At 31.0% G+C, this 14,438-nt stretch overlaps 2 protein-coding genes across 5 annotated transcripts; both read left to right on the top strand.

Annotated features, from left to right (window-relative positions):
- Positions 1–3,093: 3,093 nt before the first annotated feature.
- On the top strand, positions 3,094–7,186 carry LOC107634948 (uncharacterized). 2 transcript variants are annotated; one of them, XM_016338276.3, is made up of 2 exons: positions 3,094–3,927; positions 5,144–7,186. In XM_016338276.3, the coding sequence occupies exon 2, from the start codon at positions 5,203–5,205 to the stop codon at positions 6,871–6,873; it is 1,671 nt and encodes a 556-aa protein (XP_016193762.1). In that variant the 5' UTR covers positions 3,094–3,927; positions 5,144–5,202; the 3' UTR covers positions 6,874–7,186. The 2 variants fall into 2 exon arrangements, with proteins under 2 accessions (XP_016193762.1, XP_016193763.1); XM_016338277.3 differs by lacking the exon at positions 3,094–3,927 and adding an exon at positions 4,850–4,887.
- A 2,079-nt stretch (positions 7,187–9,265) lies between these two features.
- On the top strand, positions 9,266–13,041 carry LOC107634947 (peroxisomal membrane protein 11D). 3 transcript variants are annotated; one of them, XM_016338274.3, is made up of 9 exons: positions 9,419–9,523; positions 9,622–9,701; positions 11,122–11,331; positions 11,618–11,692; positions 11,770–11,844; positions 11,927–12,007; positions 12,090–12,164; positions 12,268–12,441; positions 12,765–13,041. In XM_016338274.3, the coding sequence occupies exons 3-9, from the start codon at positions 11,140–11,142 to the stop codon at positions 12,801–12,803; spliced, it is 711 nt and encodes a 236-aa protein (XP_016193760.1). In that variant the 5' UTR covers positions 9,419–9,523; positions 9,622–9,701; positions 11,122–11,139; the 3' UTR covers positions 12,804–13,041. The 3 variants fall into 3 exon arrangements, with proteins under 3 accessions (XP_020977376.1, XP_016193760.1, XP_088339307.1); XM_088483181.1 differs by having other exon boundaries at positions 9,468–9,523; positions 9,622–9,738; XM_021121717.2 differs by lacking the exon at positions 9,622–9,701 and having other exon boundaries at positions 9,266–9,523.
- Positions 13,042–14,438: the final 1,397 nt, after the last annotated feature.

Genomic DNA, 14,438 nt, shown 5'->3' with positions numbered 1-14,438 from the left:
TATTAAAAAAAAAGTAAATGCTATCCAACCCCTCTAAAATAACATGTAAATTACCCTTCATTATGTGTTACATTGTAATTGGTCCTTATCTTAACCATAGTTGGGGCATTATGTGTTACATTGTAATTGGTCCTTATCTTAACCATAGTTGGGGCGCTAACGTCATCGTCATCTACTGTCCTCTCACACAACCTCTCTTCTCAGTATAGCCAGCGCCTCTTTTTGCCATGGATCACTTCTTACCCACATAATTAATGGTTAATTTGGTTATTAAATTTTTTTATTAAAAAAACATATCTTTATTTAATTACGTGATGGAACATATATTTATATGTAAAATATAATATAATAAAATAAATCTATTCAAAGTATTTAAAAGTATAATTAAAATCATAAACATACAAATATAATAATAAAATTTGTACTCCAAACAAATAAACATATTTTTTTATCATACATATATTATTTAAAAAATAAATATATTATTAAAATTAATAATAGAAATTTAAAACGATAAAATTCAACTTTTTTACGGTATTTTTTATAGTATTTTTATTTTTTAATTTTTAATTTATTGGTACTTTATTATTTAATTAATAATTAAACAAATTATTTTTATGAAAAATTATATTTTGTATTATATTAGAGAAGAGACCAATATAACAGTTTAAAAAATAAATTGTATAAATATTTAAGAGATAAATATGAAATACATACTTAAGTAATGTTTAGTTTGGTTATTAAATTTTTTTATTAAAATAAATCTTTATTTAATTACACGATAGAACATGTATTCATATGTAAAATATAATATAATAACTCTATTTAAAGTACTTAAAAGTTTAATTAAAATCAGAAAAAACATATTTTTTATCATACATAAATTATTTAAAAAAAATAAATTGTTAAAATTAATAACACAAGTTTAAAATGATAAAATCTAACTTTCTTATAAGTATTTTTTTTATAGTATTTTTATTCTTTTAATTTTTAATTTATTCGTACTTTATTATTTAATTATATTTTACATATAAATATATGTTCCATCACGTAATTAAATAAAGATATATTTTTTTAATAAAAAAATTTAATAACCAAATTAACCATTAATTATGTGGGTAAGAAGTGATCCATGGTAAAAAGAGACGCTGGGAAGAGAGGTTGTGTGGGAGGGCAGTAGATGGCGATGACGTTGGCGCCCCAACTATGGTTAAGATAAGGACCAATTCAATATGACACATAATGAAGAGTAACTTACATGTTATTTTAGAGGGAGTTGGGTAGCATTCACCTAAAAAAAATTGTCCATAGCTTATTTATTATCGAATTTAGTAACAGAATAAATCTGAAAGCAATTTACTTAAATAAAATAAATAAAAAAAATATTTATGTAATTACAATAATTGAGAATTGTTTATGTATGTGTCTTATTACTATTTTATGTAATATGTGAAATCCTTTTACATTTTAGTATTATACACATAAATCGTAGTACCCCATCACTGTTTATAAAGAGAATAGTATAAACATAAATTGTGGTACCTTTCTACGATTTATGAAGTCTCACTAATGTGTGTATAATTGAATTGATACTATATTCATTTGATTTTTATATTTTCATTTTGTCCAATTTAATTCAAATAATTTAAATTTTAAATTATAAAAATATTTAATTTAAAATTTAGATAATTATAATTTAAATTAATAATTTAATTTAATTCAATAAAAATAAATATACCTATATTATTGCACTAATTTTGATTTTTGTTTTTGGTTATTTGTATATTTTAATTTTATTTGTATAAATTTAGGATCATATTATTCTCGTTTTTTTTTTATATAGGCCAATTCTTTCGAATTGTGTTCAGAAAATTATTATAATATTTTTTTTGGTGACTAAAAAATTATTATAGTATGCCACTGTTTATGCAACGTTTTATTTTTTTAGAAATTATTATAACTATTTGCAGTTTTTTTGCACCAAATTTTTTTATAGCAGTTTTTATCCAGTACGTACACTCACATAAATCGCTATATTCTGTAATAAATTAGGTTCAATTTAAAAATCACATCAACTTATAGCAATTTCTATAAATATAAAAACATTATAAAAATATCTACAATATTAAAAAGTTGTAATACGGTAAATTTAGTTTGTAATCACTCTATATACCTAACTTGCCCTCAAATAAAGATGAGAGTATAGTAGAACTTTTGTCTTTATCAGTTCATATAGAGAAGGACGTAAAAAATATTAGTACAGTACTTACTTCTGTTTATGCGTTAAAGAAAATCCCAAAGCATGTTCAAATACTTACCCAATCCCAACGGCCTCACTATATGCCTTCCCTGAAATCAATCTCCACCGTTCGATCACCACAACTGCTCGAGATTTAATCTATGTTGCTCGGAGAAACATCATTTTCCTTCTGACCTTCTCCATTTGTCTGACATATAGAAAAAACTATACATTTTTTTATTATTTTAATTAAAAGATTTTATTTGATTAAAAAATGTATTCAATCAACAATCATTTACTATCCTAAAAATCATATCATATAAATTTAATTAATTTATTTAGTAATCCTACTAATGGTAACACTAATTATTTCAAAACATCCAATCAAACCTTTTAGAGTCCCATTTAAATAGTAAATATATAGAATAATTAATTATTTTTAACCTTAATATTTTTTTAAATTTTAGATAAATAAATTATTTTTATAACCAAATTTAACTATTTTTTATTCTTTTTTTGTTGCATATTTCTCTTTTTTTTCTTTAACTAATATCTGATCATCAATGTCTAAGTTTTAGATCAACTTAATTTAACTTAATTATTAAAATAATTTGGTCATATAATATTATTATTTTTCGAATATAATTACACATATAATTAAATAAATTTAATTAGTATGTATCTTAAAGATCCTAAGAAAATTATCAATTAATTTTTTTATAAAAAATATAAAACTGAAATTTTTAATATATTTATTATATATGTATTATAATAAAAAATCTAAACATTTTTACTAAAGTAACCATGCGGAAATCCTAATTAAATATTTGGAGGCGGGCATAAAGAAAGAAAACAATAATAATAGCATTTACAGAGAGAATCTTTGAGACAGCGAGACTGACACCCATAGATATCTTCCCCACCTAGAGAGAGAGAAGAAGGAACAATGGTTAAAACTTCAAAGCTCCGTTTTTGAAATTGAAATTGCATCGTTTTATTCATTTATATAATGCCATTCTTCATGTGTGTCGTTTTGTATTTGTAGTTTTTTAAAAGAAGAAATTGTTACAACTTCCTTCAGCTGTTTTCTTTTCCTATTTTTGGTTCTGGAGACAAACTTGATCACTTATCAACCTTTGACTTTAGGTGCCACTGCTGAAGAATCTTCTCGTTTTTTAAAATTATTATTATTATTATTAAAGGAGTTTTTTTTAGTAGTGTTTCGTTTCTGCTTCAGAAATTCCAAAGGACCCCAAAACAAAAGAAGGTTTCTTGTGGGGTGGTTTGTGTCTGATTCTGAAGAAACTTCTTCTGGGTTATTGTGTTTGATCCTTTTGAGAGTAAAAGTCAGCATTTTTGTGATTCAAAAAAAAAAAGGGTGAAGTCAAGTGTGTCTTAGCTTGTTCTTCATTATTGCTGATTCTATAAGCATTACTGAAGAGTGCTTTGTTGATGTTGTTGATGATGATGATGTATTTGTTTTGAAGAGTTCTCAAGGCAAAGTTTTATTTAGTGGTTGTTGGTGTGGAGCTACCTTCATTTGAGGAATTTCTACTTTACAATAACACAACAAGTGTATGTGTATCTCTTTCACTGACACAGAGAGAGAGAGAGAGAGAGAGAGTTACAAGTTTGAAGATTAAGCCACAGTGATCTTAGTTGCTTTCTCAGTTTACTCATTCTTAAAGGTTTGTTACTCCTATTTTTCTCCCCTTTTTTTCTTTTTCTTTTTAACGTTTGATTTGATCTTCTTTTCTGTTTTGTCATGAAGAATAGGGTCTCTATTCTCTAGTTTACTTTTTTATTTTTATTTTATTTATTTTAGGCTTAGCAGAAACAGTGTAAAACAAGTGTTTGTTTCTGAACACAATCTGATAGGCCTCAATAGGGTAAAATTCTTTCAACATTTAACAAGTCAAACTCATCTGAATTTATCTTTATTATCAAGTATTAATTACAACCATCATTTTTGTATTAATTACTACTTTTGAATGCTCTTCTTATTTTCCTCTCTATTTTTTTTATTATTTTTTTGGTGATGATTGATTAGAGGTACTTGTGTACACAAACTGTAGATAGAGACTTATGTCTTCCCTTCAAAGGAAAGCCTCTCCCTTTCACATACCAATAACCTCATTTTCATTTATGAGTAAGATTGAAAAAATGAAAAAAACAACAAAGAAAAAAAAGGCTAAGAGTTCTACTTTCCTCAAAGACTCTCTTGGAAGAATCCTTGACCGTTAGATATAGTTCCCTAAAGCTCTCTCTCTAGATTTAACTTTTCACAAATTCTGAATCTCATAGCTACCAACCATGAATGAAAAAGTAAAGTTTGTAAATTTTGCTCACTTAATTGACCAATATACCCTTTAGACATAATACCATATTACACTTGCACCAAGTGCTAGATCGGGGTTACTTTTGTAATTTTGTCTAGTATGTCCACCGACGCCTTCTTTCATTAGACGGCTGTATTTTTTCTCATTATTTTATATTTTGACATATTAAATTATTAATTAAATAAAAAAAATTGGGGGAAGTAATTTATAGTTTATAAGAGTAAATTGTATTTGTGATTATAATCGAGTTTCCATAAGAATGTGATATCTTGATAAAGTAAGAGAAAAGACTAGTGGGGCATGGTTTAGGTACACGAATTTTTTTTTTCCTATTGGTTTTGGTTCATGCTTTAAAGTAAACAAGTTTTGTGTGATGATGATCATGCAAGATTCTCGAAGCTTATTGTTTTGTTCTTTTCTGCCTTAGATTTTTCTACTGATTTATATTTCTATCATTGCAACTACTCCACAACCTTATATCATAATATTTCTATGCCATTCTTTTTCTTTTCCTTCTGTCTTCACACAACTTGGTTTATCTTTCTGTTATTATTCCATTTTGTAGTGGCAGCTTAATCATATTCGTATTGATATTGATCTGAAGAATTCTGCTCCTACCAAATCATGGTGGAAGGTGGTGGAGGTGAGGTTTCGGTTTCGGATTCGGTTGATGAACTTTCAACAGAAGAATGGTTGTTGAATGCAGAGAAGCTTGTTCCTGAGGCAATTGATAAAGCTAAAGAGGTTAAAGTGTTCCTGGGAAGATGGAAGATGATTGTTTCGAAACTCGAACAGATCCCTTCGCGGCTGTCGGATTTGTCGAGCCACCCGTGTTTCGGGAAGAATGCGCTTTGCAAGGAGCAGTTACAGGCAGTTACAAGGACTCTGAAGGAATCAATTGAATTGGCTGAGATTTGTTTGAAGGACAAGTTTGAAGGTAAGTTGAAGATGCAAAGTGACCTTGATTCATTAGCCGCCAAATTGGATTTGAATTTGAGGGATTGTGGCCTCCTCATCAAGACTGGTGTCCTCGGCGAGGTGGCCCGGCCAGAGGCGGATGCTGCCACGCATGGCAGCATCAAAGAATTGCTTGCTCGCCTCCAGATCGGGCATCTGGAGGCAAAGCATAGAGCATTGGATAGTCTTGTGGAAGCAATGAGGGAAGATGAGAAGAAAGTTTTGGCGGTTATGGGGAGAAGCAACATTGCTGCTTTGGTTCAGTTACTAACCGCCACTTCTCACAGGATAAGAGAGACGGCGGTTACAGTTATATGCTCGCTCGCGGAATCCGGTAGCTGTGAGAATTGGTTAGTTTCCGAAGGCGTTCTGCCGCCTCTTATAAGGCTGGTTGAGTCCGGTAGTTTTGTGGGAAAAGAGAAAGCTGTAATTTCTCTTCAGAGGCTGTCAATGTCGGCGGAAACAGCCCGCGCAATCGTCGGACACGGCGGCGTTAGGCCGTTGGTTGAGCTTTGTCAGACCGGGGATTCGGTGTCGCAATCCGCGGCTGCTTGTACACTGAAGAATATTTCGGCCGTTCCGGAGGTTAGACAAGCTTTGGCCGAAGAAGGCGTCGTTAAAACAATAATCAATTTGCTTAACTGCGGAATTCTGTTGGGATCCAAAGAGTACGCGGCGGAGTGCTTGCAGAATCTAACTGCAAGCAACGAGAATCTTCGTAGGAATATAATAACAGAAGGTGGCGTTATGAGTCTTCTAGCGTATCTTGATGGTCCTTTGCCTCAAGAATCCGCCGTTGGCGCGTTGAGGAACTTGGTAGGATCTGTCCCAGAGGACACACTCGTTTCGCTCGGCTTCCTTCCAAGATTGTCTCACGTGCTGAAATCCGGTTCCCCGGGAGCTCAGCAGGCGGCCGCAGCCGCAATCTGCCGAGTTTCCAGCACACCGGAGATGAAAAAGCTAGTGGGCGAAGCCGGATGCATACCTCATCTGGTAAAGATGCTGGAGGCGAAATCAAGCAGCGGTAGGGAGGTGGCGGCGCAGGCGATGGCGAGCCTAATTAGCGTGTCGCGGAATCAGAGAGAAGTGAAGAAGGATGATAAGAGTGTTCCAAACTTGGTTCAGTTGCTTGATCCAAGTCCGCAGAACAGTGCAAAGAAATATGCAGTTTCATGCTTGGGATCGCTTTCTTCATGCAAGAAATGCAGGAAGCTTATGATCTCTTATGGCGCAATTGGGTATCTGAAGAAACTCACTGAGATGGATATTCCAGGTGCTAAGAAACTTCTTGAGAGATTGGAGAAAGGCAATTTTAGAAGCTTGTTTAGCAAGAAATAGTGAAGGAAGAAATTTGTTAATATCATTATGCAGAAATAGCAGAGTGAAAGAAAAAAAAAACGTGTGAAAATGCGCAAGCTTGTTAATTTTATATGTATTACTAGTCAGTGTTAGATTATATATATATTTAAACTTTGTGTATTCTATGATTTTCTCCCTCATAATACTAAGAATCTACTTGTCTTGCAGTCATTTTGAATTCTGAAGATCAGTTTTGTAATCTAATCTAATCTATGTAATGATTGTAATTTGTAATTGAGGCTCTTGAGGACTACCTCAGTAGCATCTAAATTATCATAATCTTTTGAAGTCACTCAGCATGTGCAAAATGTTCTGTACTAGGGATGGCCCCATTTTTGTCATTATTGATTGAAATTTAGAACCCATGATAAACAAGAAGAATTACTCCATCTTATTCTTATATCGAGTTTGTTCATACAATAAAAGAAAACTTATTCAACCTCACATATATATACAATAATTTTGTAAAAATATTAAATTTTAATTTCCCAAATCTACAGAAGAAAGTCAAGGTTAGAAGTTTAAATACTTTATCTCCCAATTAAGTTATTCTACTTTTTCTAGTTCTACTAAGAAAATTAAAGTCTAACTTGAAATATTAAAAAGTGAACAAGTTTTTGAATATATTGAAGCAAATTTATCTCAAGCAAACAATAATTTTAAGGCCAGCATACCATAAATAACATTTTGCATTGCCCATAGTTACTAGTTTTTTTTCTTGGTTATTTAGGGTATTCCAATCTAGCAAGTCAAAGACTAATCCATCGCATATCGAAACTCTGTTGTATGCACAAAGTGGGATTCGAAATCTCGACACTTGCTTAAGAAAACTAACAAGTTAACCACTAGACCAATCCAACTTGAATACTCATAGTTACTAGTTTCGTCAATTCTTATTGCTTCTTTTCAATAAACAGTTTAACTAGGTATTCAAAACCTTCTCTAAACAAGTATGCTATAAATCTCATCATGTACTATCAAGCTTGTATCAACTATGAATTTTATTCGTTGCTCATTTTGTGAGTAACAATGTAATTGTCATCTTAAAGACTTAAACTAGTACTATTGTAATTGAATCAAAATAAGGTGTTATTAACTTTTAAATTTACCAAAGATATTACCACTATTTTATAATTCTATTCCTTTACATTAAAGAGGTTTTCATCTCTTTATGGCCTTTTCATAAGGTCTGTATACTCACTGAAACTTTTTAGTATAATGAGAGCAAGCTTTCACTCTCAGGAATTATTGTTGTGATTCTCAATAGAGGAAATTAAAATTCTTGTGTCATCTTTACAATTTGATATCTATAAATCAGCTAAGTATTTTTCATTGTAAACTATTGTGTCATCTATTTGAACATTACATGTGATAACATCTTCCATATTCAAACATCATATCAAATGAATTATTTTTCTGCAGATGATTGTTATTTAAATATGAATAAAGTATTTGTGATTTTTTTAAATTTTGTTCCTAATATTTTTTATTTGTGTCAAAATTATTCATAGATATTAATTCTATAAAAAATGTTAAGAACAAAATTAAATAAAATTAAATGTTAAAAATATTTAAAAAACTTGCAAACGTTAAAAACAAAAAATATTTTTTTCACTAAAATTGATTTAGTTAGCTATGAATTTGTTTTTCTTTTCTTTTCTTGGGTAAAGTTCTACTAAAAGTTAACTTGTCCTTTTGTGAAGCTTTTTTTTTTGGTCCTCCATTTTTTTTTAATTTGACAAGTCAATAATTAATTTATCATCCAATTTAAAAATTAATATTTATTTAAATAATTAATGAATTAATCATTAAATCAATTCAAATTAATTTTTGTGAAACCACCTTTATGACTTGGTTCGTGTTTTGGTGCTTTATTTAATGTATGGTAGGGTGATGACATTTTCTTTAGTGCCATATTTATTAAATTCTTTTTATTAAAGTTTTCAGTTACAATAATATTATTATTGTCTTTGATAAAATTATTTTTAATATTTAAAATAATTTTAATAAACATAAATATAATAAATAAAAAACATAAATATAAATATTTTCAATATGCAAAATTATATTAAATTTTTAACATTAAAAATATTTTTATAAATACTTTCAAAAACACTTTTAATTTTTCAAAAGTAAAAAATAAACACAAATTTTTTTAAAAAATTTACCAAATACAAAACAAATTATAAGCACAAACACAAGTTTTACTAAATCACCTTTAAAATAATTCGAATTATTAAGTAATAATTTTACTACCAACTGATTTTATTACGATAAATGAATATTATCTATTTTATTGGTACAAGTTCAATCACTTTCTTTTATTTAAACGAATATACCACCTTTTTTGGTGGAACATAAAGATTAGATCAAATTCATCATCACCATCTTGGAGAGTCTTGAAGTGCGTGTTACAACTTGCGACCCAAAACGACGCAGTTTCATCCTTATTTCAGAACACACAAATCACAATTTTTGTTTGTTTGTTTTAGAAGAGGGAGAACCAAACACGCCCTTATCGCCAAAACACACCACCCTTTTATCCCCAAAGAGCTAAAAGAGCCTCTTCACACACTTCAACTATTATTCTGATTCTCATAATTATCCAGCAAGAATTCTCTTTCTTTTGGTACTCTCTCTCTCTCTCTCTCTCTCTCTCTTTCTCTCTCTATTGACTATCTTTTTCTTCTTTGTTACTTTTTTTTTTCCCCTTAATTTTTATTTAAGAAAATAGAGTAGGATTCATACCCAGTTGGTTCATCCTATGGGGTTTGCAGTTTGAGGTGCAAAAGGTGCAAGCTTTGGAGGTGGGCTTTGCAAAGTTTGATTCTTTTTTGTTAATTTGTAAGCTAGTTTGACTTTGAATTGAGGTTATGAAATTGGGTAGTTGGAATTTTATGGATTGATTTTTTATTAATAATAATTTTGTTGTTATTGTTATCATTATTATTTGCTGGTAAAAGTGTAGAGAGGATGTGAGAAATGGAAGATGTTGATGTTGCCATCTTGTTTCATCTTTTACCATGTGTTAATCATGGCATACCTGCGTGATTTTGTGATTTGATTAATTTAATTTGGTTGCTAACTAGCTTGTAATCAATTTTTAACTTTTTTTAAGTAGCCTTTTTTTAGCATGAAAAATGCTTGTTTGGAAAAAATCTAAATTTAATCCTACTTACTAAAATCAAAGCTTTTTTCTTATTTGAAATATTACACTGTGGGGAGATAGAATGAAGTGTTCGTTGTGCCCTTTAATCTGTTTGTGCTTTGGGGCAAGATGGCATATGAACATGATTAATCTTTGAGGGAGTTTTAATTGCCATGTTCTATCATCTCATTGACCTGAATATGCGCAACAATGCTGAAGCATGATTTTCTGATTCCCTTCGTCAAAACTTTGTTTTAACTTTTAACCTTTGCCTAACCAAATTAATGTCTCCTATGCTGTTATGTTGAATAAAGTCTTGCAAATTGGAGAGGATGCTAAATGTTTGTGGATCAAGTAGCCAAAAATCGGAACGTACACAAATTTCGCCCCTTTTTAACACCTTCGACCTGAGTGTTGTTGATATAATAGTGTATGAAGCATATATCCCCCCCCAAACAGGCTAGAATTGGAAGCAAGGATAGAAACTCAATAGTGTTTTGTTTGTGTTTTATCATTCACACAAATGAAGTTATCCGAAGGATGATTTCTCTTACAAGAGGCAGAAATACGATCCACTTGGATAGGTAGACAGATGTGCTACGACGTTATTCCTAAAAAGATCATCGGCATAGTTGAAAATCCATAATATTTTGCACTTATTAATGATATGCTTAAATCACAGCCCTGTCTAGTTGATTAGTTAAGTGCTTGAAAACTTTATGTGGCACCTTGTCCTTTAAAGAAGGTCTTCATACACATTGCTAAAGTAAGATTTTGTAGATCTAAATCTCTTCTTACTTCCCCTTTAATATCATAAATGTTGAATTTGTAGGGGAGAAATAAAAGAGAAGCCTGAGTAACAACAATGTGTGGCTGAATAGTTTAAGTTCTTAGTTTTAATTAGGTTGATCTTGAATGCTTGAGTACTTAGATATAGATAACAAGAACCATGTTAGTTTTCCGAAGACTCTATATGGTTCCAATGCTACACACTTGGTGGCAACAATTTCCATGCCACGCATAATTTCTAACAGCATTATTGCTCTTGGCTTACCCTTCTCCTTTCTCTGATCATGCAGCGGTCATAAACATAGAAGATGAGTACATTGGATGCAACTAGGGCGGAACTCGCTCTTCTAGTTTTGTACTTGAACAAGGCTGAAGCAAGAGACAAGATATGCAGGGCAATACAATATGGTTCCAAGTTTTTGAGTAATGGGGAACCTGGCACCGCCCAGAATGTAGACAAACAAACCAGCTTGGCTAGGAAGGTTTTCCGTCTCTTCAAGGTTGGGTTACTTTTTCGCTTGCCTTCTAAAAAACTAATGCTATTTCATGCATTCAATTCTCTCTTTTTTGTTTTCTCTCCAACAGTTTATATATATATATATATATATATCACCTTTGGTTGATTTGTACATTATTTTGTTTGTTTATTTTCTTGGTGAAGGCATTTTTATTGTATAGTATTATTATCTTGTTATAACAATGGAATGATCGACATGGGAAAATGTTGCGAATTGATGAACCCATGTAATTAACATCACTCTTATACTTTCATTCTTCTATATGCAGTTTGTCAACGACCTGCACGGTCTGATAAGTCCAACACCTCAGGGTACTCCCTTACCCCTAATTCTATTGGGAAAGGTATGACATTTCTAAGAAAATTTCCAAAATTTCCAACCTTCATTTACTTTACTAACATAGTTTTATGGTTGTCTCAGTCAAAGAATGCATTACTCTCCACTTTCTTGTTTCTTGATCAATTTGTGTGGCTCGGTAGATCCGGCATCTACCAGGTAAGAAAAAATATTTTCTTTAGCATCCAGTTGTTTGTTTCTATAATTTTCAGTATGTAAGAATATTTTTGTCTAACTACAGAATAAAGAACGAACTGAGCTAATCGGCCGGATATCTCTCTACTGTTGGCTTGGCTCCTCGGCGTGTACCACCCTAGTTGAGGTTTGTGGTTTACCTGCCTTTTTCATGGATTCTTACACGAGTTTATCAATTATGGCCGCATAATATTTACTCATTTGATCAGCTTGGGGAACTTGGACGACTCTCTGGATCGATGAAGAAGTTGGAGAAACAACTCAAGGGCAGTAATAAATATGAAGTCTGTTCTTCGGCTTGTTTATAAGTTCTTTATTCTTTCCTTTTTTTACACATTTGCCTTTGTTCTTGCTAACTCGGGACTATGATTGTTACCTTGTGTACAGAATGAGCAATACCGCGCCAAATTAAAGGCCTCGAATGAGAGGACTCTAGCACTCATCAAAGCAGGCATGGATATTGTGGTGGCTGTTGGACTGCTACAATTGGCACCCAAGAAAGTCACTCCTCGCGTTACCGGCGCATTTGGATTTGTTACATCTCTAATCTCTTGCTATCAGGTGCATGCCAGCATAGTTACAACACTTACTCTTTGATTTCTGTTTTCATAATTTCTTGAAGAAATCAGTGACAATACAACAAATTCCTGGATTCTATTTTTCACTTCTTCCTTCAAAATAATCTGAAAACATAAACCAGACTGGTTCTGAATTTGTTGGAAATTTGATAAAAACCAAACAGATGTGTTGACAAATTTGGATAGGAAATGAGATCAATTCACAAGAGAAACTCGTAGAAATTTGTTTGTTTCCACCTAACATCATTGAACAATCATGGTCCTTTTTCCTTTTACTGACAAGGACTTGTGGTTTGTGCAATGCAGCTGCTTCCGGCCGCCGCGGCGAAGTCAAAATCATCATGAATGTGGAAGAACAGACTAGAGGGCTGTCATCACCATGCTTCGTTGTTGTTAAATAATAATAATATGTGAAATTATTAGAAAATGATGGTGGTTGGTGTGAGCATGGACCAACTTGTGACCTGTTAAGGTCTTTAGATATGTCACCATAATTATAGTGCCTATATTGTTATCAATTGTCACTGTTCTATTTTGCTTAATAAATAGTAGAAAAAAAAATCCCTGTTTGGAATTCTTCCCACAATTGTTTCATTAACGTAGTCTTTCAAAGATATACATTAATGCTAATAAGTTCATTTCTACATTAATTTTTTTTATCATAAGAAATTACGTATCACACTGATATATATATATAGTTTCCATGTGAAAAAGATAGATGCTGATTTCTACGTTAATAATAAAATCACATAAAAATAAAGGGAGTTTTGTTTGATGGATTCCTCTTTATAATGGACAAGTAATATCTTACAAGTTTAAAAAATAAAGAAGATTTACATTTTTGAATGCTAGAATTCTCTTTTTTTTTTTTTTTTTCTTAAAAAAGTTGTAAAATAAACGTGTCTAATTAATCAGCTATATTGTTTTTCTACGTCACTTCTAAGAGTGATAGATAATGGATAGGGTAAAGTTTGACCTCAATTCTAACTTTATTTATTTACGAATTGAATTTGTTATTAAAATTCCAACTATATCTTACCCGCAAATTGAGAACAAATTAACCCTAACCCTATTTATGATTAATCCACGGGTATGCAATATTATTATATAACCTAATGAGCATGCAAATTAATAATTTAATACAAACAATACAATCGTACTATAAATGACATAACCATCAAATATTTAATTCTACATAAAAGGATTTGTTTAAATTAATAACACAAACACAAATAAAATGTGATATAATATTGTATTTATATATCACAAATAAAATTGGGTTTTATATAAATAAAAGGGTTATGTTATTAATTGATAATCTTGCCTCAATGATAAAGATTCTTTGCACTAAGTGAGAGGTCCTTAATTCAACATCCACCTATAATATATTCATAACATCAGATATAGGGTACGGATTGATCGAGTAAAGTTGAAACTCAACTCACGTTCAAACCCGTCCCGCACTCAATCTTACCCGTTGTCACTCCTGGTCACTTCCATTCCTTAAATTTGGAGCTTTGTTATTTTTTCCACGAAATATCCGTTATCGCAAAGTAGCTATCTTTTTTTTTCCTCAATGGGTCTAAGTGTAGGTACATAGAAAATAAAAATTGAAAAGATGAAAATATTAAAGAAAATATATTATTTTATTTTTATTAATTTTTAAAAATAATACTATCAGATACACCATTCATGATCATCATTATATGAAACTTAGTGATATGTACGTCAGGATCGTCGAATCCTTCATAAGGTTTCAGCGTTGTTGGCACAGTAAAATTTTTGGGCATCTAAAAGTTCATAATGTCTTTTGAAAATGGATTGGTCCTTTCATCGGTGGCCATGGGGTGATAATCACCATGAGTTTAGCCTCTGATGTGTGGTCGTCTTCATCATCTTTGTTTTCAAAATTTTTGTGCTCTTCGCTCTTATTTCGATTGTTTTATCTTTGATTCAATAAGTTGGTCATTTGTTGATTTT

This window comes from Arachis ipaensis, chromosome B4 (genome assembly GCF_059453495.1).
Source record: "Arachis ipaensis isolate K30076 ecotype BB chromosome B4, ASM5945349v1, whole genome shotgun sequence".
NCBI lineage: Eukaryota > Viridiplantae > Streptophyta > Magnoliopsida > Fabales > Fabaceae > Arachis > Arachis ipaensis.
This window is presented reverse-complemented; position numbering and strand designations above follow the sequence as displayed.